At 34.6% G+C, this 27486-nt stretch overlaps 1 protein-coding gene across 2 annotated transcripts in view; it reads right to left on the bottom strand.

Annotated features, from left to right (window-relative positions):
• The window catches only part of TMTC3 (transmembrane and tetratricopeptide repeat containing 3), a 65564-nt gene that overhangs the window by 19600 nt on the left and 18478 nt on the right, over positions 1–27486 (bottom strand). For both annotated transcript variants that reach the window (XM_029206474.1, XM_029206475.1), the window contains 6 exons: positions 26829–26928; positions 21745–21860; positions 21121–21293; positions 14801–15053; positions 9534–9682; positions 664–784 (listed from right to left, as the gene is read on the bottom strand). In XM_029206474.1, the coding sequence (XP_029062307.1) occupies positions 664–784; positions 9534–9682; positions 14801–15053; positions 21121–21293; positions 21745–21860; positions 26829–26928 (912 nt within the window). The remainder of the gene's footprint in view (positions 1–663; positions 785–9533; positions 9683–14800; positions 15054–21120; positions 21294–21744; positions 21861–26828; positions 26929–27486) is intronic.

Here is a 27486-nt window from a genome sequence, read left to right as displayed (position 1 = left end):
ATTTAGAGATTTGAAGAGAGGGAGCATCTGAAAAAAAATCACTGCTTATAACTTTTGCAGAAAACAAATTTTGTGACTTATTCTCATTTATGCTGTCCATTCTATAAAAATGCAGTATCACTCCTTTCTGTCAGTTCCTATCTTTCCTACAGTATTATAACCATTGGTTATTCTCCATATGGAAGGGCACCATTTTTTGCCATGTATTTTATTTCATTCAATCTAAGATGCCATCAATTATAAGGCTCACCATTATTTTAGGTACCATTAAGAAAGAAAAAAGGTCACTAATTAATTGTAAAATGCCTTTTACTGTAAGATTTATTCTGATTTCAGAGATGTTAAAAGGTATAAATAAATAAAAAGGTACACCTTAAGAACCAATGAAACAAAAGCATTCATATTTAAACATTTTATCATTTGAGTGTCTAACAATGGTATAGCATTTGTGCAATTATTCACATATGCTCTAGACATACACCTAAGCACTAGTCAGGACACTAGTTATGGTATATATTATACAAAGAAAAAATTCTTTTTATTAATTTTGTGGTGAAGTACTTAACATTGACAGTTAACTGCCTAGTTAAAAGTAAAGTTAAAACACTGTATCAGGGATGGCTATAAGAAATAATTGATGACATATTCTGAATAATACTTTACCTTCAAGGCTGACATAAACAGCGTATATTCAGACTCCCAATCCCAATTTCTATGGAGTGTTTTTAAGGCATGAGTGAGTATCACCATAGACAGACAAACCCAGGATAACTTTTTTAATACACTATTTAAGAAAAAAAAAAGCAGAACAAAAAAACATTGTCTACATCACCAAAACAGAGGTAAGAAATATGCTAAATATCTCTAAATATAATGTTTGAATTTATTCTAAAGATTAGGGATTGTTCTAATAATCATCCAACTTGAGAGGGAACAACACCGAAAAAATTAAATATTATGAACACTTATACACTTATACTTCACTCTTCAATTACATTAAATATTTCAATATTTGCCTTTATTTCAAAAATTTTGTTTCGATTTAATGACAAAAAATTGATAAAACCAATTTTTAATTGTGAATTTTTATATTTAGAGTTCTTTTGTACCATTTACCTATAACTTGCATATTCTTAGTAGTGTTTATAAAGGGTCAATCTTATCCCCGTCTATATTTAAAAACATTATTGTTTTACAATAAACACCACAGATTATCACGGTATTCCTGAAGAATTTTACATCTTAAAGCTAGAATTATTTATTAAAAGTCATAGTAAAATTAACTCTATAAAATAGATGTAAATTACTTATATAGCTTTAGGTTAATCACTTGGGACTGAATTTCTCATTTAAAAATGATGGTTATGCAGAGATCAGTTCAAGATGGCAGAGTAGAAGGATGTGCTCTCACCCCCTCTTGTGAGAGCACTGGAATCACAACTAACTGCTGAACAATCACCAACAGGAAGACACTGGAAGTCACCAAAAAAGATACCCCATATCCAAAGACAAATGAGAAGCCAATGAGACAGTAGGGGGGGGCGTGATCACAATAAAATCAAATCCCATAACTGCTGGGTAGGTGACTCACAAACTGGAGAATACTTATACCACAGAAGTCCACCCACTGGAGAGAAGGTTCTAAGCCCCACGTCAGGCTTCCCAACCTGGGGATCCAGCAACAGGAGAGGAATTCCTAGAGCATCAGACTTTGAAGGCTAGTGGGATTTGACTGCAGGACTCCAACAGGACTGGGGGAAACAGAGACTCTACTCTTGGAGGGCACACACAAAGTAGTGTGCGCACTGGGACACGGGAAGGAGGAGTGACCCCATAGGAGACTGAACCAGACCTATCTGCTAGTGCTGGAGGGTCTCCTGCAGAGGCAGGGTGAGGCTGTGGCTCACCGTGAGGACAAGGACACTGGCAGCAGAAGTTCTGGGAAGTACCCCTTGGCGGGAGACCTCCATTACCGCCATTACCCCACCAAAGAGCTGAGTAGGCTCCAGTGTTGGGTGGCCTCAGGCCAAACAACCAACAGGGAGGAAACCCAGCACCACCCATCAGTAGAGAAGCAGATTAAAGTTTTACTGAACTCTACCCATCACCAGTCTCTCCCATCAGGAAACTTGCAAAGCCTCTGAGACAGCCTTATCCACCAGAAGCAAGAAAAACTACAATCTTACAGCCTGTGGAACAAAAACCACATTCACAGAAAGATAGACAAAATGAAAAGGCAGAGGGCTATGTACCAGATGAAGGAACAAGATAAAACCCAAAAAAAACAACTAAATGAAGTGGAGATAGGCAACCTTCCAGAAAAAGAGTTCAGAATAATGATAGTGAAGATGATCCAGGACCTCAGAAAAAGAATGGAGGCAAAGATCGAGAAGATGCAAGAAATGTATAACAAAGACCTAGAAGAATTAAAGAACAAGCAAACAGAGATGAACAATACAATAACTGAAATGAAAACTAAACTAGAAGGAATCAATAGCAGAATAACTGAGGCAGAAGTACGGATAAGTGACCTGGAAGACAGAATGGTGGAATTCACTGCTGTGGAGCAGAATAAAGAAAAAGGAATGAAAATAAATGAAGACAGCCTAAGAGACCTCTGGGACAACATTAAACACAACAACATTCGCATTATAGGGGTGCCAGAAGGAGAAGAGAGAGAGAAGGGACCCGAGAAAATATTTGAAGAGATTACAGTCGAAAAATTCCCTAACGTGGGAAAGAAAATAGCCACCCAAGTCCAGGAAGCGCAGAGTCCCATACAGGATAAACCCAAGGAGACACAAGACGAGAGACATATTAATCAAATTGGCAAAAATTAAAGACAAAGAAAAATTACTGAAAGCAGGAAGGGAAAAACAACAAATAACATATAAGGGAACTCCCATAAGTTTAAGAGCTGATTTCTGAGCAGAAACTCTACAAGCCAGAAGGGAGTGGCATAATATACTTAAAGTGATGAAAGGGAAGAACCTACAACCAAGATTACTCTACCCGGCAAGGATCTCATTCAGATTCCATGGAGAAATCAAAAGCTTTACAGACAAGCAATGGCTAAGAGAACTCAGCACCACCAAACCAGCTCTACAACAAATGCTAAAGGAACTTCTCTAAGTGGGAAACACAAGAGAAGAAAAGGACCAACAAAAACAAACCCCCCAAAATTAAGAAAATGGTAATAGGAAAACACATATCGATAATTATCTTAAACGTGAATGGATTAAATGCTCCAACCAAAAGACACAGGCCTGCTGAATGGATACAAAAACAAGACCCATATATATGCCGTCTACAAGAGACCCACTTCAGACCCAGGGACACATACAGACTGAAAGTGAGGGGATGGAAAAAGATGTTCCATGCTAATGGAAATCCAAAGAAAGCTGGAGTAGCAATACTCATATCAGACAAAATACTTTAAAATGAAGAATGTTACAAGAGACAAGGAAGGACACCACATAATGATCAAGGGATGAATCCAAGAAGAAGATATAACAATTAGAAATATACATGCACCCAACATAGGAGCACCTCAATACATAAGGCAACTGCTAACAGCTATAAAAGAGGAAATCGACAGTAACACAGTAATAGAGGGGGACCTTAACACCTCACTTCACCAATGGACAGATCATCCAAACAAAATTAATAAGGAAACACAAGCTTTAAATGACACAACAGATCAGACAGATTTAATTGATATTTATAGGACATTCCATCCAAAAGCAGCAGATTACACTTTCTTCTCAAGTGTGCATGGAACATTCTCCAGGATAGATCATATCTTGGGTCACAAATCAAGCCTCAGTAAATTTAAGAAAATTGAAATCATATCAAGCATGTTTTCTCACGACAGCGTTATGAGATTAGAAATGAATTAGAGGGAAAAAAACGTAAAAACACAAGCACATGGAGGCCAAACAATACGTTACTAAATAACCAAGAGATCACTGAAGAAATCAAAGAGGAAATCAAAAAATAACTAGAGTCAAATGACAATGAAAACAGGACGGCCCAAAAACTACGGGATGCAGCAAAAGCAGTTCTAAGAGGGAAGTTTATAGCAATGCAAGCCTACCTCAAGAAACAAGAAAAATCTCAAGTAAACAATCTAACCTTACACTTAAAGGAACTAGAGAAAGAAGAACAAACAAAATCCAAACTTAGCAGAAGGAAAGAAATCATAAAGACCAGAGCAGAAATAAATGAAATAGAAACAAAGAAAACAACAGCAAAGATCAATAAAGCTAAATCTGGTTCTTTGAGAAGATAAACAAAATTGATAAACCATTAGCCAGACTCATCAAGAAAAAGAGGGAGGGCTTCCCTGGTGGCGCAGTGGTTGAGAGTCTGCCTGCCGATGCAGGGGACACGGGTTCGTGCCCCAGTCCGAGAAGATCCCACATGCTGCGGAGCGGCTGGGCCCGTGAGCCATGGCCGCTGAGCCTGGGCGTCCGGAGCCTGTGCTCCGCAACGGGAGAGGCCACAACAGTGAGAGGCCCGCGTACCGCAAAAAAAAAAAAAAAAAAAAGAAAAAGAGGGAGAGGACTCAAATCAATAAAATTAGACATAAAAAAGGAGAAGTTACAACAGACACCACAGAAATACAAAGCATCCTACGAGACGACTACAAGCAACTCTATGCCAATAAAATGGACAACCTGGAAGAAATGGACAAATTCATAGAAAGGTATAACCTTCCAAGACTGAACCAGGAAGAAACAGAAAATATGAACAGACCAATCACAAGTAATAAAATTGAAATTGTGATTAAAAATCTTCCAACAAACAGAAGTCCAGGACCAGATGGATTCATAGGTGAATTCTATCAAACATTTAGAGAAGAGCTAACACCCAACCTTCTCAAACTCTTCCAAAAAATTGCAGAGGAAGGAACACTCCCAAACTCATTCTATGAGGCCACCATCACCCTGATACCAAAACCAAAGATACTACAAAAAAAGAAAATTACGGGCCAATATCACTGATGAATATAAATGCAAAAACCTTCAACAAAATACTAGCAAACAAAATCCAACAACACATTAAAAGGATCACACACCATGATCAAGTGGGATATATCCCAGGGATGCAAGGATTCTTCAATATACGCCAATCAATCAATGTGATACACCATATTAACAAATTGAAGAAAACCATATGATCATCTCAATAGATGCAGAAAAAGCTTCTGACAAAATTCAACACCCCATTTATGATAAAAACTCTCCAGAAAGTGGGCACAGAGGGAACCTACCTCAACATCATAAAGGCCATATACGACAAACCCCCAGCAAACATCATTCTCAATGGTGAAAACCTGAAAGCATTTCCTGCAAGACCAGGAACAAGACAAGGATGTCCCCTCTCACCACTATATTCAACATAGTTTTGGAAGTCCTAGCCACAGCAATCAGAGAAGAAAAAGAAATAAAAGGAATACAAATTGGAAAAGAAGAAGTAAAACTGTCACTGTTTGCAGATGACATGATACTATACATAGAGAATCCTAAAGATGCCACCAGAAAACTACTAGAGCTAATCAATGAATTTGGTAAAGTTGCAGGACACAAAATTAATGCACAGAAATCTCTTGTATTCTGATACACTAATGATGAAAAATCTGAAAGAGAAATTAAGGAAACAATCCCATTTACCATTGCAACAAAAAGAATACAACACCTAGGAATAAACCTACCTAGGGAGACAAAAGACTCGTATACAGAAGACTATAAGACACTGATGAAAGAAATTAAAGATGATACCAACAGATGGAGAGATATACCATGTTCTTGGATTGGAAGAATCAATATTGTAAAAATGACTATACTATCCAAAGCAATCTACAGATTCAATGCAATCCCTATCAAATTACCAATGGCATTTTTTACAGAACTAGAACAAAAAATCTTAAAATTTATATGGAGACACAAAAGACCCTGAATAGCCACAGCAGTCCTGAGGGAAAAAAACAGAGCTGGAGGAATCAGGCTCCCTGACTTCAGCGTATACTACAAAGCTACAGTAATCAAGACAATATGGTTATGGCACAAAAACAGAAATATATATCAATGGAACAGGACAGAAAGCCCAGAGATAAATCCATGCACCTAGGGTCAACTAATCTATGAAAAAGGATGCAAGAATATACAATGGAGAAAAGACAGCCTCTTCAATAAGTAGTGCTGGGAAAACTGGACAGCTACATGTGAAAGAGTGAAATTAGAACACTCCCTAACACCATACACAAAAATAAACTCAAAATAGATTAGAGGGCTTCCCTGGTGGCGCAGTGGTTGAGAGTCCGCCTGCCGATGCAGGGGACACAGGTTCATGGCCCGGTCCAGAAGGATCCCACATGCCGCAGAGTGGCTGGGCCTGTGAGCCATGGCCGCTGAGCCTGTGTGTCCGGAGCCTGTGCTCCACGACAGGAGAGGCCACAACAGTGAGAGGCCCGCAAAAAAAAAAAAAATGGATTCGAGACCTAAATGTAAGACCGGACACTATAAAACTCTTAGAGGAAAACATAGGAAGAACACTCTTTGTCATAAATCACAGCAAGATCTTTTTTGATCCACCTCCTAGAGTAATGGCAATAAAAACAACAATAAACAAATGGGACCTAATGAAACTTCAAAGCTTTTGCACAGCAAAGGAAACCATAAACAAGACGCAAATACAACCCTCAAAATGGGAGAAAATATTTGCAAATGAATCAACGGACAAAGGAGGATTAATCTCCAGAATATATAAACAGGTCATGCAGCTCAATATTAAAAAACCAAACAACCCAATCCAAAAATGGGCAGAACACCTAAATAGGCATTTCTCCAAAAAAGACATACAGATGGCCAAGAAGCACATGAAAAGCTGTTCAACACCACAAATTATTAGAGAAATGCAAATCATAACTACAATGAGGTATCACCGCACACCAGTTAGAATGAGCATCATCAGAAAAGCTAAAAACAAGAAATGCTGGAGAGGGTGTGGAGAAAAGGGAACCCTCTTGCACTGTTGGTGGGAATGTAAATTGATACAGCCACTATGGAGAACAGTATGGAGATTCCTTAAAAAACTAAAAATAGAACATATGACCCAGCAATCCCACTACTGGGCATATACCCTGAGGATACCATAATTCAACAAGAGACATGTACCAAAATGTTCATTGCAGCTCTATTTACACTGGCCAGGACATGGAAGCAACCTAAGTGTCCATCAACAGATGAATGGATAAAGAAGATGTGGCCCATATATACAATGGAATATTCCTCAGCCATACAAAGAAACGAAATTGAGTTATTTGTAGTGAGGTGGATGGACCTAGAGTCTGTTATACAGAGTGAAGTAAGTCAGAAAGAGAAAAACAAATACCATGTGCTAACACATATATATGGAATCTAAGAAAAAAAATGGTCATGAAGAACCTAGTGGCAAGACAGGAAGAAAGACACAGGCCTACCAGAGAATGGACTTGAGGATACGGGCAGGGGGAAGGGTAAGCTGTGACAAAGTGAGAGACTGGCATGGACATATACACTACCAAATGTAAAATAGATAGGTAGTGGCAAGCAGCTGCATAGCACAGAGAGATCAGCTTGGTGCTTTGTGACCACCTAGAGGGGTGGGATAGGGAGGGTGGGAGGGAGGGAGACACAAGAGGGAAGAGATATGGGAACTTATGTATATGTATAATTGATTCACTTTGTTATAAAGCAGAAACTAACACAGCAATATGAAGCAATTATACTCCAATAAAGATGTTAAAAAAAACTGAGAAAAATGATTAACTACTGTATATTAAATTTGCATTAAAACAAAAGAAAAAAAAGACGCATGCACCCCAATGTTCACTGCAGCACTATTTACAATAGCTAGGTCATGGAAGCAACCTAAATGCCCATCAACAGATGAATGGATAAAGAAGATGTGGCACATATACACAATGGAATATTACTCAGGCATAAAAAGGAACGAAATTGGGTCATATGTAGAGACGTGCATGAATCTAGAGACTGTCATACAGAGTGAGGTAAGTCAGAAAGAGAAAAACAAATATCGTATATTAACGCATATATGTGGAACCTAGAAAAATGGCACAGATGAACTGGTTTGCAGGGCAGAAACTGAGACACAGATATAGAGAACAAACGTATGGAAACCAACAGGGGGTAAACAGTGGGGAGTGGGGATGGGGGATGTGGTGTGATGAATTGGGAGATTGGGGATGACATATATACACTAATATCTATAAAGTGGATAACTAATAAGAACATGCTGTATAAAAAAATAAAATAAAATTCAAAAAAAATTAAAATGATGGTTATAATTCAATAATCCCTATGATCTTATTTAGTATTAATAGTATTAATGTTCTCTGAGTCTGTACTTTTTGTCTCAGTAACAGAGTTCAATTTCTTTCATTTTGATAGATCCACTTAACCAGGATAATAGTGCGTGGATTAGAAGGAACATGGACATTGGAAGTAGTCAGGTGTAAATCTGAATCAAGACTCTGCTGTTGACTAGCTGCGTGGTCTTGTGTAATTCAGGTAACTTGTATGAGCTTCAATTTTCAAATGTGCAAAATGGAATTAAGGAGTGTCAAGATTAAATGAGAAAAATCTAAAGAGTGTATCCTGGAGTTGGTACATGATAGGCACTCCAAAATTGGTAGTGAGTATAACTGGATATATGGATAGAAGCTAAGAGAAAAGGTCTGGTAGATGGCATTGAAAATTGTAATCACGGATGAGATCATCCAGGGAGAACATGCAATGTGAGGAAAATGGCTATTAGTAAAACTCTGAGAAATAAAAAATATTTAAAGAGCAGGTGCAGCAGGGAGAATCTGAAAACTGAGCAGAAATGAACAAATGTGGAAGAGAATCAGGACAGAGGCTTTTTATACATGCCAGGGAAATAAAATTCAAATAAAAGCATTGACTGGATTTAGCTATGGGAGGCAATTTGTTACATGTTAGTAAAGTGACGTAGAGAGAAGTCAGAATTCTGTGGGTTGAAGGGTGACTGAGAAAGTAAGAAAAAGGAGATAGTGACTATTCTGTTCCTTAACTATTGGTTTAAGGCAATTAGGACATGGTGGTTACGATGAAGCAAGAAATTACAGATTGCCTTCTATATGCATTTTACATATATTAACCTGATATTACTCACTTAAGGAAGAAGACTGTTATCTGAGTTCACTGCATATGGAAGTAGCAATGATCACCTGAAACTTTAGTCTCAATAATATTCTATTTTGCATTTGGGTCTGACTGAAAGTTTGTTATGTCTCAGGCTTTAAAATAAAATTATATAAATATGAGGAAGACCACAGGATGAGGTAGGGGTTATGTAGCTTTCCTAACCTGAATTACAGACAATGAGGAGACTGTCAATGTGAAAAACAAGAAGGTATAAAATATGACATAAAAACTAAATAAACATTTTAAATACTTAAATGTATTCTATAGTTAATAAGCATTAAATGCACTAACATTTTAATTCACCTTTTGTTTGATATTTTCTGCCATCCATGGGCTACCAAAATACAGAACCCCATGCTAGGAACATATAATACTCTCTCAGCAACAACAAATCCAACTGGGAAAAAAAGGTTTGATGCAGGAATAAACGGTAATGCCATTAAACAAAGTGCCTACAAAGAAAAAAAAGACATTTTATTAAATTAAAAAATATATGCACATAAACAGTCAAATCCAAATATTTTATCATTTAATTTGGATAATGTACTGGTGGACCATTTTTAATAATACTATAATGGATACTGATTTAACCATAAAGAAGGACGCTTAAGGATGGTAACAACAAACATGAGGAGGTATGTCAGCAAGGTGGAATGAAGTCTTCTTGAATGCTAGAACTTATACCTAAGGCTCATTCAATTATCAATAAATAAAAAATATTTTTTGAAAATATATCTAAAATAAAAAAGCAGTAATTTTTATATATCTAACTTATGTGCTTGTGGTAAAAATAAATTGAGAGTAAAATATATTAGGTTTTAATAAAACTACAAATTGTAGGTTGATAAAATAGCCAAACATATCAGTTTTTATTATTTTACTACTATCTGTAATACTGGAAATTGATAAGGTACATTTCAGACAAGACAGTAGACTACTTCTATACATTACTTCAGCGTTACTTTGCATAGTATTCTGATGGGTCACATACAATTAACGGAGACTTAGTATATGTATAAAAATAAACCTGGTCCCTTTAAATCAACAGTCTTTTATTCTATAAGAATTTCTAAAATTCTAACACTGTACACTGTGTTAGAAATAAACATCACAAAATGCTTAGACTTTTTGCCATTTTGAAAATGGGATGGCATATGGTTTCCAGATTACAAAGCCATTACAAAAGATAAGACACAAATAACTAGCACACAAATAACTTATGGAAAGAAATAAGTTGGTTGCCATTAGGACATCTGTTTCTATGGACATCTGCTTCCATATTTCATTATCCTGATTTGTTTTATAGTACCTAATGGAATAAAATTCTGAAGTTTGAGAGTCCTCTAACAGTTTGAGAGGAAGGAATGCCTATTTTATACTTTATTAGTAAAAATCGATGTAGAAATGTAAATACAGTGAAAAGAATACTTTCTCCATGAATCACAAATTAATAACTTGTAATAATACAAAAGATTGAATCTGAAGAAAAGCACTACCATCGAATTGCTCAGTATCATATCGACTTATATGTCTGAAATTTTAGTGTTTTCTTTTTAATCAAAAAGGTAAAACATTAAGAGTGCATAATTCACTTTCCACTTCCCAGAAATGCTTGATTTAAAAACAACCAGCTAGCTGTGAAACAGAGATTTGTTTCTAAATACATGATCCTTTAAAAAAAAAATATTCCCTACTAATTCATGGATGCCCTAAGGCAATTTCGCCAGAAAAAATTAAAAGTTTTAAATTCAGCCAAAGATGCATCACAGACTGATGCGTAAGCTACACAAAAAAGAAAAACCATCTCTCAAAAAAATCTGTTTTTTGAATAAGAAATGTCTCAATGATTAATTTACTCAGAAGTTCTAATATGCTCTCTATTAATGTATGCCAACCAAGTTTACTGTAACGAACATAATATCCTTCTTCCAGTGATGTAAACTCTCCTTAAAAGGAAGGATGGGGGCTTCCCTAGTGGCGCAGTGGTTATGAATCTGCCTGCCAGTGCAGGGGACACGGGTTCGAGCCCTGGTCCGGGAAGATCCCTCATGCCGCGGAGCAACTGAGCCCGTGCACCACAACTACTGAGCCTGTGCTCTAGAGCCCGCAAAGCCTGCAAACTACTGAGCCCACGTGCCACAACTACTGAAGCCTGCGCACCTAGAGCCCATGCTCTGCAACGAGATGCCACGACAATGAGAAGCCTGTGCACCACAACAAAGAGTAGCCCCTGCTCGCTGCCAACAAGAGAAAGCCCGCGCACAGCAAAGAAGACCCAACACAGCCAAAAATAAAAACAAATAAGTAAATAAATTTAAAAAAAAAAAAAAAAAAAGAAAGGATGGTAGTGGAATAAGCCAAGAGTTTGGAGGCAAATCTGTTTCACTTCTTGTTATATAACATAAGGAAAACTATTCATATCACCTCGTGACTTCATTTCGCTATAAATAAATCAGGGATTAATAACTACTTACTAATATTGTTGAGATACATATGACATCTTATTTAATAAGTGCTTAACGTGGTATCTGGTACTTGAGATACTCCTTTGATCTATGTATCTTGTTCAGAGATCTTCAGAAAATTATCACCATTAAAAAACCACATGTTTAGTTTTATACATATTTTCAGATTATTTTCTATTATAGGTTATTACAATATATTGAATATAGTTTCCTGTTGTTTATCTATTTTATGTATAGTAGTTTGTATCTGTTAATTCTATACTCCTAATTTATCCCACCCTTCCCTCCCCTTTCCCTTTGGAAGCCATAAGTTTGTTTTCTATGAAATTAACACAATACTGTAAATCAACTGTATTTCAAATTAAAAAAAGTTTAAAAAAAGTATGCTTAGGACTATACTTAAAGCAGTTATACCTAAGGTCACAAGTGTTCCTTTTTTATACATATAAAACATAATTAATGTAATTAATTAATATAAGTATGTTTATTTCATTGGCAATATCCTATTTTTCATTCAGCTTGAACTACACAAATCATTATTTTATTTGCCAAAACTCTGTGTATTTACCCACCCCTCCTTTTTTGCCTTTCTTTTAGTTAGAACCCCGGCTTTGGATGTATTCTACCACATATACGCTTCATCTTTATTTATGAGAGCAGCAAAGCACTACTAGAAAGTCCCAAAGCAAAATAGATTAATATCATCATAAACTCATGATCAACTTCAAATTGATCCTTAAGACTGCTGAGGATTCCTAGGTTTCTTTGGTAGGCTCACTCCCACTCTCTTTGACTATTTTGAATCTTGACTACTTTTCTCAAACTTTTGACCCATGTCACTTTCAGCAGGTGACCACACTTCCAAATTTTTAGAGAAAACTAAAGCAATAAAACAAGAATTCCTTCAATTCTCCGCTACTAAACCTACCAACATCCACATTCATGTTCATTTCCATCCTTCCTGTAACCATAAGCGGTGTCTCCATCTATCTCAGGCCAAACCTGAGCTCTATACCTCTAACCTATCAATCATCTCTTCTTTCATTTACTTAATCACTTTCTTATGAACTTTCTACCTATGTTAAAAATGCTCTTGCCTCTCCAACCTTAAAAATCTTCTCTTCTGACAACACATCTTTAAGTTATCTTACCCAATTCATTATACCCCTTAAGTATAAAACAAGTTCCCACACTCTTAGGAAAAGATTTTTGGAGCCATGGCAACAAGTAATTGGTTGTAACCTCACTTAATCAACATTTCAACTCAATGAATATGTTTTTGTAAGCCAACCCATTAGTGGTATAAACATTTCAACTCAATGAATGTTTTTGTAAGCCAACCCATTAGTGATATCTCTTTGTGTCGAAAAGAGACAGCCAACTGAGTGCTCCAATGAAAGTGATTCTACATGCCAACCAAGCAATAGTCTTCCCCCACCATCAACCCACTCCAGCCTCTGAAGGTCCATCAATTCCAGATCTCTGTGCTTCCCCCAAGCCCTACAGAAGATCAGCAGTTTATTATACTTGAAGCCCTTGCCTGACTGGCTGTCTTTCCTAAGTTAGGAAATTCAAGCTTGTCTCATCCTTTGAAATATTCAAAGTTAAATCACCCCTACAGGTTACCTACACTAGCAATCTTCACTTCCTCACTTCCTAATCAAATCACTCCACAGAAATAAATTTCATTTAAGTAACTAATATACGTAAAAGAGGTCAAATCCAACTGATCTCACTTCTCTACTTGACAGCAGCTGTGTTAACCATTCTATCTTTCTTGAAACATTTTCCTACCTTTCTGTACATTTCGTGTACCTCCCATTTAGGTTCATTTTCCTTTATATGGTATGTAATGTGGAAGCTTTTCAAGACTTAGATATAGGCTTCTTCTCTTTCATTCTATAAAGCCCCTTCAACTATTTATTGAGGGAAAATTAAGACCAAATACTCTAAGGCATGCGTTATGTGTATGAATTAACTTCTGTACACCTAGAATGGTGCCAGCTAGTTACCATCTCTAAGAAATATGACAAAATCCCAGTTGAGAAAGGCTGCTCTATAACCTCTCCATAGGCCTTCTTCTCCACATCCTGGTTTCAATTACTATCTCTACGGCAATTATCAAGTTTCTCTATGGTAATCAATCAAATTTTTACGTGTAGCTCAGTCTTCGCCACTGAACTCCAGGCACAAAGTGCTATTCGAAATCTCTGTCATATTGTTTCATAGGTACCTCAAACTCAACAGGTCCAAAAAGAATAGTAAATATTCTTTTTTCAAATCCCATATTCTTTCAAATCTCTCTAGAATGCAAGTTCTCTAGAAATGGGGACCCTGTATTTCCTTTTATTATCATATACTCAGTGCCTAAAATGCTACCTGGTACATAGGCTGAAAATCAAAAATTTTTATTGAATGAATAAGTGAATCTAGTGGCTGCAGCCAGAAATAATATATTTGCAAAGTATTAAAACCACTTTTTGGCATATAGTAAATGCTCAAGAAAAGTTAAAGATTATTATCTTCTTCCATAATTTAAAGTAAGAGGCAACAGAATTATTATGAGTAAGATGTGAGGGCAGAGTTAAGAAAATTACAAAGAAACAGATCTCAGAAAAACAAGAAAAGACTTTAATCAGAGTTCTCTGAACACAGTAAGAAAAACCTCAGGGAGTAATGAAAGTCTTGCTAATGAAAAATAAAGAGCTATGTATTTCTGGTTGCGTATCTTACCTGACACTCTTCTCTGTGCCAAGAAAACAAAGAAGTATATAATATGACTCATTTCTTTAAAGAGTGTATAATCTAGTTGGGTAAAGGTAAGAAATATATTTAAAAAAATGATGCTAAAAAGAATGCTTCATGATTTCAGAGTTCCCATCAAATTATGGAAATTCATAATCACTCTTTGTTTCATATGCTGAATGCGCAGCATTAGTCAAATCTGATATATAATTCTAGGATAACCTAAAATAAGTTCATAAATTAGGATGACATGAACAAAGAAAGACAGTAGTTCTTTAAAGATGCTTTTGATGAATTAAAGGCACTCTTAATTAATAAACTGAATATAATATCACCTAAAAATTTAAGAAACTTTCTCACCATTAAAACAGTCTTGGAGGAATTACCAGGGTATCTGAGACCGAATACTCCCAAAGCCCCCAAAAAGCAAAAAAAAATAAATGTGGCAAGATTTCGAATATCTAGAAATGACTCTATAAGTGGTATTGTTCCCATGGTCCAATCGCAGCAGAGCTCTGAAGGATTTAACAAAAGCCAAGCATTCACAGGAAGGAGGTAGTTAAAAGTTAGCTGCCTTGTAGGAGTTGGGCTTACAGCAGCTGGGTTATCAAACCTGTATAAAGAATGAAAAAAAAAGTTACTTAAACTAACACATTTTTTAAACACAAAGTTAATATATAACAGATATAAATAAAGTACTGAACAATAATAATAAAAGCAATATTCTACATGTAATCTTGTTAAACCGAAGACAAATATTTTTATGGATATTTCAGACTCTTGCCAAAGTTCAAACTGTCTAACCTTTATGAAATGCCTAGTTGAGAGCAATGATATTTATGAAGAACTGTTTGAAGGGCAAGCAGGTGATCTATTTTTAGTTTATTATTATGATTCAGACATGCATTCTATAATATTATGACATTCTGCAGAAGCGCTTTCATTAAATTATGACCTTCTGATTAAAAGTCATAAGAAAAGTTTTATAAGATTCATTGTTGCATGTGTTTATGAATGCTTCTGAGAACACTAACCAATGTTTTCCTACATGAGACGTTTCTTTCACCACTAAATGCTAATAAAACTTATGCTTCCTAGAAAGAATTACTATGTTTTTCTTTTGTCACGAACAGAAAAAACTATATTACCTATGGGCTTTTCCTCTTTGCTTAGACTTCTAGAAAGCTAAAAACCAAATTCCCAGTACAGAGGAGTAACTGTACCTACGTAACATTTTATTTGTGTTCTACTTAATATAAGCTTATATCCTAGTTTATATAGGCCATGATACATTAAATGTACATTTCATTAATTTAGTCTATTTTCTGCATATTAAGTCAAATCATTTTTTTTAAAAGTACATTTAAATGAATCATTTCAGATTTTTATTTCTTTAGGCTATGTTCTAAATTGTATTGGCTATATTAACATACAGCCCTTTAAAAACCCTATTTCTCATTAAAATGAATAAGCCAATGAAAAATCAACCTCTACTACTTATTTGACTTGGTCTTCTTAAAAATATCAAATGGTTGAGAAAAAGTACAGTTTTTGAACGAATAATATTTTCTAAACTTTCATATTTGAATATATACATATATGAAAAATACTAAGTCTTGAAAGTCAGGACTTGAATTCTCAAAATAACCAACAGAACCGAATACAAAGCTTTTCCCCTGTAATCCACTTTCAGAGTTCATTTTAAAAAATTAACAGTTTATCTAGAATAGGTGATTTAATAATTGAACTGCAGTCAAAGAGTACATGTCAAAGCAAGGCAAATCATATTACAATCAACCTCACAGGGTAATAGAATAAAATTTATATAACACACACAAATACATACACACACACACATTTTTAAATGCTTATATTTGGAAAATATATATTTATAACATACCCCATACAGTCATCCACACACACATATACAAAACAAATACATTCACACCTATAAACCACATTTTCATATTGTAAAACTAGAGATAGAAAACAGTTGATTCAAATTGTCTGAAAGGAATGATAAACAGAACAAAAACACTGAAACTAGTGAAGAAGGAAATATAAAACATCTATCTACAATTCAATTTATTTCCCATACTATCATGCTTAAATGAGCTGTTTAGTTCAGCATGGCTAGACTCAGAAATTCTGAAAGTTAAAAAGTAATTATTTTTTAAAGAAAAAAATGCTGTTAAGAAGGATAATTATTACACAATGGAATACTACACAGCCATAAAAAAGCAATGAAATAATGCCATTTGCAGCAACATGGATAGACCTCGAGATTATCATACTTAGTGAAGTAAGTCAGGCAGAGAAAGTATCACATGGTATCACTTATATGTGGAATCTAAAATAATGATACAAATGAACTTATTTATAAAACAGAAACAGACTCACAGGCATAGGAAACAAATTTATGGTTACCAAAGGGGAAAAGGTGGGAAAGGGATAAATTAGGAGCCTGGGTTTAACAGATACACACTACTATATATATTGATAAGACAGATAAACAAGGTCCCACTGTATAGCATAGGGAACTATATTCAATACCTTGTAATAACCTATAATGGAAAAAAATCTAAAAAAGAATATATATATACATTTATGTAAAACTGAATTACTTTGCTATACACCAGAAACTAACACATTGTAAATCAACTATATCTCAATTTAAAAAAGAAAAAGGAAAGAGAGAGAGAAAAAAAAAGGATAATTATGTGAAAATTACAAAGAATGTGTTGGGCATAAAAGAAATTATCTGAATAAAATTTATTCTAACCAGGGCCAGAAATGAACTATCATGGATAGCAACATGAACAATATTTTGGGCTTTTGTTTAGAAAAAAAGTTCTTGCATGTAATGTCTGTCACTTAAAACTGAATAGGGAACTAGTCTAAGTTTCCTCTTAAACTTTAGATAAGTAAGGTGAAATGGAATAATGCTAATCTTAGAGCAGGGAAAAAACGATATGAAGACTGTTAAAATTCAGTAAAACTTTTGCTTCTAGCCTCAAACAACTAAAAAATACACAATATATATAAAACTTCTTTTTTTTTTGCGGTACGCGGGCCTCTCACTGTTGTGGCTTCTCCCGTTGTGGAGCACAGGCTCCGGATGCGCAGGCTCAGCGGCCATGGTTCATGGGCCCAGCCGCTCCGTGGCATGTGGGATCTTCCCGGGCCGGGGCACGAACCCGTGTCCCCTGCATCGGCAGGCGGACTCTCAACCACTGCGCCACCAGGGAAGCCCTAAAACTTCTTTTAATATACTGAGTATCAGGCAAAGAAGGACAATGCCTGATAGGAAAAAAAAAACAAATGAGGGGAGTCCTACCTGGAGAGATTAGTACCTCAATAGAGTTTTTAGTCTGTGCAGCAAGAGAGAACCTGAGTGGAATCCACTTGGATCTCTGAGTTGAGAAGATAGAGCTGGGAGCCCTAGAAGTCCAGGGGGTTAGAATTAGTGGGCAGAATATCAGAGAGAAGAAAGCTGCTGAGAGAGAACTCAGGTCTGTAGAGGATCTCTCTCCAGTTTCCAGTACTAATGAGAACTGATCAGCACACATATGTGGGGAAATACCTAGGGGACAGTGTAGTGGGTTGATTCATGTCTCCCCAAAGTTCATGTCTATCAAAAACTTCAGAATGTGACTTTATTTGGAAGTAGGGTCTTTGCCAATGTAATTACAGTTAAGGTGAGGTCATACTGGATGAGGGTGGGCCCACTATTCAGTGACTGAGGTCCTTATACAAAGAAGAGAAAATACAGAGAAACAAACATGGAAGAAGTCCAGGTAAAGATGGAGCAGATTACAGTGATGCAGCAACATGCCAAGGAATGTCAATACCAGAAGCCAGGAAAGAGGCACAGAACAGATTCTTTCCCAGGGCCTTCAGAAGGAACCAACTATGCCTGACACCTTGATTTTGGACTCTGGCCTCCAGCACTGTGAGAGAATAAATTCCTGCTGCTTTAAGCCACTCTGTTTCTGGTAATTTGTTAAAGCATGTCTAAGAAAACTAATACAGTTAGGAAAATACCTTCTGAAAGGATTAGATAAACATCCACAAATATCAAATACAACTGGGAATAGTTCCTCAGCAGCCAGAGTGGAAATCCTCATAATTCATAGTCTATTGGTAGAGTGGTCAGAAGGGTCTTGTGTCAGCAAGGAAGCAAAATTAGCCCTATCCTAAATGCTACTGTCCCAAAACAAAGCTTAAAAGCAAGACTTGAAGATGAAACATTTTTCAAATGACTTACATGCATCCCAGGACAATGGTCTACAATACAGGAATACATTAAGGTAAAGTTCACATATGGCACCTATTAAAAAAACTACCAGGCATGTGAAGAAGTAGAAAAATACAATCCATGAGGAGAAAAACTATACAATCTAAATTGACCAACAAATGACACAAATGATAAAATTAGAAGACATTAAAGTACTAGAACATGTAGAAACATGGAATACACAAAAAAGGCCCCAAAAGAACTCAAACAGAGATGAAAACAATGTCTGAGATGAAAAATAACTAGAAAAAATTAAGGGCAGATTAGACTATGCAGAAAAAAGATTAGTAAACTTGAAGATACAACAAAAGAAACTATCCAAAATGAAAATGGGGAAAATAGCTTTGGAGGGAAGGGGAATAAACAGCATCAGTATGACTTCAAGAAGCCTAAAATACATGTAACTGGAGTCCTAGAAGAAGAGTGGAGAGCAAAGTAAAAAATATTTCAAGACTTAATTTCCAAAATTTATATAAAGTAAGACCTACAGATTCTAAAAAGCTCAATTAACCTAGGCATAAGAAACAAGAAGATAAAAGAAACATTAACTGAAAGTTTGTACCTTTCGTCCATCTTCACCCAAACTTCCAGTTATAAGATAAATAAGTCCTGGGGATGTAATGTACAGCATGATGACTGTAGTTAACAAGACTGTATTGTATATTTGAAAGCTGCTAAGAAAGTAGATCTCAGAAGTTCTCATCAAAAGGAAAAAAAAATTTTGTAATTATGTGTGATGATGGATGTTAACTAAACTTATTATGATAATCATTTGTGTGTGTGTGTATAAAACCATTATATTGTACACCTAAAATTAATACAATGCTATATGTCAATTATGTCTCAATTAAAAAAAATATATAAGAAGAGAAACAATGATAAAGAGAAACTATTAAAAGCAGGCATAGAAAAAAAAAGATACTACATGCAGAAGCATAAAGATAAGGATAAGATTTCCCATTTAAAATAACACAAGCAGAGAATACAGAGCAACATTTTTATATTAGTGAATGAAAAACAGTCTGTAGAATTCTACACTCATGGGAAATATTTTTCAAAAATGAAGGTGAAATAAATATTTTTTTAATATATAAAAGCTTAAAGAATTCTTCACCAGCAGTCCTACATGTCAAGAAATGTCAAAGGAAGTCCTTCAGTCACAAGGAAAAATGGTGCCAGATGAAAATCTTGATCTAACAAAGAAATGAAGAACACTGGAAATGGTAACTCTATGCGGTAACATAAAAGAATTTTTAAATTTAAATCTCTTCCAAAGATAATTGTTGAAAGCAAAAGTTAACAATGTATTGTCAGATTTACAATGTATACTCAATAAAAATGTATGCAAATAGCACCACGGCTAAGTTCTTATTTATAATAAGTTTATATATTTACATAAAAATTTATTGTATATATAATATTTGTACTATATATGCTGACATTTATACTATATATACTTGCAATTATAATATGCCTTTCAGATAAACTGTGATAAGCAAAGGACATAAACAAAAAACCCTAAAGCAATCACTAAAAATACACAGCAAAGATATACAGCTAATAAGCCAACAAGGAGCTAAGAACAGAGTATTACAATATACTCAATTCAAAAGAAGAGAGAGAGAAAAAAAGGGAACACAGAACAGACAAGACAGAGAGAAAACGATTAGCAAGATGGTAGATTTACAACAAACTATCAACAGTTGAACCCCCCCATTTAAAAGACAGATTATCTGACCAAACAAAAAAGGAAGACCCAACTATATGCAGCCTACAAGAAATCTACTTTAAATAATAAAGATATAGATAGATTTAAAAAGTAAAAGATAAACCACGTAACATGAACAAAAGATAGTTGGAGTGGTTACATTAATATAAGTCAAAATGAATGTCTTAGTAAAGACTACTACTGGAGATGAAGCTCATTTAATAATGATAAAGGGATCAATTCATTAAGATGACATCACAATCCTAAACACTGATACACTTTATAACAGAGCTTTAAAGAACATGAAGCAAAAACTGATAAAACTTCAAGGCAAAATAGACAAATCTACAGCTATAGTCAGCGATTTCAACATCCTTCTCTCAATAATTAATAAAACAAGTAGACAAAACTCACTAAGGATATAGAAGACTTAACCAATTTTGGGGGGTCATTATCTTGACTGTGATGTTTTCATGAGTGTACACGTATGTCAAAACCTATTAATTTGTACATTTTATATATATGCAGGTTTTAAGAAAGTATTAATTATACCTCAATAAAGCTGTTAAAAAACCTCAGTGTAAATCAAAGACTTTCTGGAACATTTATAATCACTTAAAATGCAAAGTTAAAAAAAAAAAGATGGAAGAAAACAAAAGAACCAGAATATCATACCTGGTGAATACTGGAAGTTGGGATTGAATAACCTGGACTCTAATCACAACAAGTAATAGTGTACTGAACATCAAAACAATGAGTTTTATTAGTGTCTGCAGCATAGTAAATGGAATACTACCCTTTCCGCGAAGAAACTGTCCAGCAGTAGTACATAATAATGGCAAAGTATACTAGAAAAGAAAAAAAATGTTTAAGTAACAAATAGCACTTTACTGTAATTTTTCAACAATTATCATACTTTCTAAATGCAAGATTAAATAAAAATTGACCAAAATTATAAAACCAACATGGAGCAAATGGTGGAGCTGATAATGAATAAAACTGAGCCCAATAATCTTATCCAATAATTAATTATACTGTACAGTATTACTGTGTGCTTTCCCAAGTTGCTTAATGGTTTCATTATTGAAACTTTCTTAAAAAACTGAAGGTATAATATAAAATGTTAAGTAATTTTCAGTGGGTATGAAGGCAAAACATGCTTGTTTCTTGCAAATTTTTAGTAATCATAATTGGTAAACAGACCAATTTATATAATAATACACTTAGAAAATAAGTTTATTATAATCTGATTCAAATAGGATAAAAGATAGCAACAAGGAAATTTAGATTTCTCCTTACCCCCTGGGCAATAAATACTTCATACACACAGCAAATTCCCACAACTGTTATTCCCTGCTCTTTACACAGTGTTGCAACAGCCACTAAAAACACTGTCAATGCGATAGGAGTCCACACTGCAATTTAAGAACAGAAAAATATAAAAACACACAAAACAATTTTATAATATCATAAAAGGATATTTTAAGTTAGACAACTATTAGACATTACTGAAAAACTTTACTTGTGATTCTATGTTCACATTTGTTATTTTCCACTGACATACTTTATATTTTAAAACATATTGAAATGCTGTAATTTTTGCTTTATATATTAAAAAAACCAAGATATATAATTTGAACTAAAAAATTTTTGTGGACAGGAAAATTATCTAACCAAATGCTAACATTTAAAAACAAAGGTAGAGTGGCCAATCTGGAGAAGAGAAACTTACAGGGTTGAGTGTGGTAATTAATGAACTATCAATTTGAAATGAAGATAAATACTTGAAATTATCATAGAGGTACCTATATACTTTATTATATCTGTGAGTAATTAAAAAAAACTTGAAAGTGAAAAATACTGGGCAAACTACAGTACCATTCTTACTAAAAAAGACTATAAAAACTAAAACATGTTAGCAATAAGCATTTAAATCAATACTATTCTTTAAAAAATTTGTAACAGAATATTCACAAGTTCTATTTAAGTGGAAAACCTACTTCATCAATTTTAAGTAAATGTCTACTACTCAGTAGTAATTTGATTAAAGAACCATGAATTGTGAGAGTAAATCTGGATCTACTACTAACTTGCTTTGTGATTCTGGGCAACTTTTCTGAGCTTTAGTTTTCTTATTGGCAAATATGATTTCTAATTCTTTTCCAGTTTAAGAAACATATGGTACTTTGATTGTGTGACCTCAGTTTTTATTAAGGACATTAATCAAAGTAAACTCAAATAATTGACTTAAATCCAGGTACAAATAAGAACAGAATTCATGAATCTAATACATTTTTCTTTTATCACTGGGCTTCATATAGAAACATCTGTTTTTGAAATCATTTTCAATTTTAAAATACTCTATAGACTAACATTACCGAAAGGAAAAACAACTGAAAAAAAAAAATGAGAACACTATTGGAAATACTAAGTATTGATATAATAGTATTCCTTCCTCAAAAAAGTATCTCATATTCTAGTTAGGCCTAAACCATCAATATTAATGTAACAGATTATATCAAGGGTTGAACTATCCTGCTAAAGTCACCAAGAAATTCACAGAGCAAAGAAATTAGTAGATGATTATTTACAAAACAAGTTGAACCTAAGTTGGACCTTGAAGGATATACAGGACATGAAAGAATTGGGAAAGGGGTATGTATGAATAAAGGAATAGAGGAGGGAATAAGCTTGGCAAATGAATGATACAGATGATACAGAATGGTATGCCTGAATGGGTATGCACAGATTAAAAACTAGTGGGAAACAATGGCCTTGAAAATAGGTATATTAAACAGTTTATATAACCAGTTTATATTACCAGTATATTTCATTGCATTTCAATCACCTAATGGGATATGAGGGCAGGTGCAATCGTACTCATTTTTAAGATGAGGAAAGAATTTTGAAGGTTTAAAAAGAGTCATGCACACTAAGGAGACCATGACTTTAACTTGGTTCTTCTGATACTAAATTCAGAGCTTCTCACTAATTTGTATTTTGACTCCAAGGAAGAGAAATCAAACAGCTGCCTTCCAAGATGCTGGATTCAATGTAAGCAACTAATAGTTCTAATAAAGGCAAACATTTTGCTGAAACCAGTCACTTCAGTTCTTTGGTGACTAAATTACTTTATGAACATATACACTTTGATTTTCATAATCAGGTCTCTGTGGCTAAAGTTACCATGTGTGATTTTGTCCAAAACAAGTACCCCTGCTAAATAAGTTGACACTGAAAAAAAAAATACATGTATAAGTGTAGAATCAATTTCAATCATCAAAATCTATTCCAATTTCAAAATATAGGTTTCCAAGCTGACTTTACATGTGTAAAGATACACACCTTCAGTAATCATGTATTTAAATAGTTATTTTAAGTATTTACTGCATTTGTAGGGGAGAGAGATAACAATAAATAAATATTTTTTGTCAAATGGTGACCTAAGTATTATAGAGAAAAACAGAAAGTGAAGGGAAATAAAACGGAGGGGGGAAGATGAGTGGCGCTACTGATGACATTTGAGCAGAAACCTAAAGTAATGAAAAATCAAGTGCAAAGGGCCTAAGATGAATGATGCTTGTGAAAAGGGTATGGGACATGAATAACCCAGAATTTAAAGTGAGTAAATAATTACAAATTGAAAATCTTTGCATAGGACAAATACCTTAGATAGAATGGAGAATACAAAGATGATGACAAAACTGTGGTCTCAGGAGTGAAATAATGAAATGTGGGGTACAAAATACCATAGCAGAAAAGAGGACAGAGAGAGGTCCTGAGCAAGTTTCAGTATGTTTTCAATTAGAATTTAAAATATATTATATTCATTCACCTAATCATTTCCTCAACAAATATATACTGAACACTCACTGTATACCAGGAACCATCTAGGAAATGGAGATAAGAAAGTGAGAGAACGTTACCTACTCTAATGAAGGTTATATCCTATTGTAAAAGAACAATAAATGGGTTAAAAAATTATGTATTTTTAGATTAAAAATGAGTTTTATGAGAAATGTAGGTTAAAGGGATAGAAAGCAACATGATTTGGTTTTTGTTTTGGTCAAGTGGTAAACTAGCATGACCTGTTGACCTGTTAGCCCCTTTCCCCAAAATCAAGCCTAGAAAGATTAAGTGAGAGGAAAATATGGCTTCTAAGATATTAAAAACAAAAAAAGAGAGAAATTCCAGGGCATTATCTTAAACATCATGTATGTCTGCATGGGTGTTTCGAGGGACTACATCTAAAGCAGAGAGTGAGAAAAATTTTTTTAAACGTTTTTCCTAGCCAATCCTGACTGCCCTGGGTAAATCATTATTTGCGCCTTTACTGTAAAAATCTACAGCTACCGTAGGTTGTGGGTGTTCCAGGGATTAAATGAGAATACTTCCGAAGCCCTGCTGGGATAAGGAGTAAGATTTTTTTTAAAGGTACAAAATGACCAACCACCCTTCAGCAGTTTCTTCCACCCACAGACCTTCCATCTAAATGCAGGGGGGTGGTAGACTGGCCTGTTCTTAACGCTGATTCTCTTTAAGAGACTAGAGCAGGTGGTTGGTAGAATGGTAACAATAGTGATCAACAGTGGCCCTGGGGAACCTGGAGATCTCCACCTTGGATTTTAATGAGTCACCAGATGGACAGAGTGGCGCTGGTCTTTCTCTTTATCACTTTCTCACAGTGGTTGATAACTTTCAGAGAACATGTGGCCTGAGCTCACAAGCCAAAATAAGTAGATACCTGAAGGGTACCACAGTTACAAAAGAGAGAGCACAAATATAACAACATACATGACTAATTAAGAATTAACTGAAAAGACTAAGAATTTAAAATAAGTAATTCTAAAGGAAAGATACTGGAGTTATAAAGAATATGAAATCATTAAAAAGGACCAAGTAAAATTATTAAGGATCAAAAATATAATAAAATGAAAGGATATTTTAGTTAGAATGAAGAACTTCTCTAAGAGGGAGACCGTTGAGCTGAGGCCTGATGATGTAAAGAATATAAATGAAACAACTATGTGAAGATCTAAAATTCAAGAAAGAGGGTACAACAAGTATAAAGGCCAGTGCTTCACTTGTTTAAGAGTAGCAAGAAGGTCTGCTTGGCTATAGTGAAGTGACTAGGGCAAAACTGCAGGAGACATGTTTAGAGAGATAGGCAGGAGCCTGATCATGGTCTTGAAGTGCACAGTATTTTCTAAGTTTATCATTCATGTTTTGCTTAGGATGGTATTTAAAGACGATATTAGTTTGCAATTCTATATTAGCTACTGAACTACCTCTCACTGCATTACAGGCAACAGGGAAAATAGGGACACCGCTTCCTATGAGCCAGGTACTGCTTTAAATCCCTTAACATGCTTAACTCAACTAATCCTTCTCAACAGGTAGGGACTATTATTATCTACATTTTATAAAGAAACTAAAGCACAGAGAGGTTATGTAATCTGACCAACATAGTAAATGGAGCTACTAAATGGTGGACCTGAAATGTGAAACCAGACTACAGAGTCCATGCTTTGAACCACTATGTTATACTGAACTCAAAACTGTTTCAAGGCGGCATTGTGCATATAGCATCAAGAGGGAAACCTACTCATATTACAGATCTAAGAAGCTGTTTAACTAAATTGCTTCTCTCTTGAAAATTTGTTTTCATACATACAAAATTAAGCTCCTTATCATCAGTGCCTTGGGTTTATAGTGAGAAAATTCTCCAACAACATAGAAAAAAACCTCAGCATTAAATTTTAAGATTAACCAAGTACAGGTTAACGTCATAATGTGCTTCACAGTATGTGCCCTTTCATGCCCATTGGGCCCACACTCTTAAAAAATCATTTTTATTGTCTGGAATTTGTTTTCTGACATCATTAGGGCTAATGGGTTAATGTATACAAAGCATTTTCCAGGGTGGGCTGCATGGAGGGGACTCATTAAATAGCTGAACTATGATCAACACATAATAAAAGTTATACTCTAACAGGCTTTTAACTTTGCCTAAACAATACAATTCATAGCCTTCACATGTGTTACCTATAGAAAGACAACTGAAGTATTGGTACTTCATCATTTACAGGTAACAGCAAATGGAACTAAGAATGATCCTAAAACTCTTATATTCTAGGGAAATTTTAAAAAATTAGATCAAATAGAAACTGTTAGTCATGATAAAATATAAACTACAAACAGTAATTTTTAATATTGACAATGTCACATACTTTTCTTATGTCCATAGATGCTAAAGTACAATAGCATGATATAAAGATAAATACCAAAAATGGCATATGTTTTATAAGAACCACTTGAAGTAAACAGAAATTACTTGATCAAGTTTTATAGCTAAAGTAAAAAGTTAAATGTTAGACATTTACCTATAGAATTATCTGGTCCTTTTGATTTGGTATATGACAAAAATGCAGCTAGAAAAAAGATAGATGACAAAAGTTCTGCTCTTCCTACAACACCTGTTACCTAGAAAGGGAAGGAGAGGGGTTCATATTAATAAAAAGCATCTTGAAAATTTAACTATAATTGCAACAGCAGTTTAATTAGAAATTAAACTGCCATAACTTTTCAAGTGCACATTTCTGTTTTTTAAGCATTCTTTGAGTGCCCTCATGTGGTGAATTTGTATGTCTTCTATAAAAGTAAATTTATCAGTGACTGTAACAGTTCTTTTATTATTCTGGAGTAATTATAGACTCAGAGGAAGTCGCAAAAATAGTATAGAGAAGTCCTGTTTACCCTTTACCCAGCCTCCTCTAATGGTAACATCTTACACAATTATAGTACACTATCTAGATGTAGTTCTTACATGTTTTCTTAAAATACAAGTGTTCTTAAAATACAAAAATATAATAAACTCAATACATTATAGCTCACAAATAAACCTGCAAACTAAAATTTAAAAAGACAATAAACTTTAAAACATTCTTTTAAATTCAAAAAATTTAAATATAAAGCCCCCAAATCCCTTTAAAGTATTTTGAACTCACTATAAAACTTAAAACAACCTATTATTTTTGTAGA

Source organism: Monodon monoceros, unplaced genomic scaffold, assembly GCF_005190385.1.
Source record: "Monodon monoceros isolate NGI ecotype Baffin Bay Population unplaced genomic scaffold, NGI_Narwhal_1 Super_Scaffold_6, whole genome shotgun sequence".
NCBI lineage: Eukaryota > Metazoa > Chordata > Mammalia > Artiodactyla > Monodontidae > Monodon > Monodon monoceros.
Note: the sequence above shows the minus strand (reverse complement) of the source record. Positions and strands in the feature narration are given on the sequence as shown.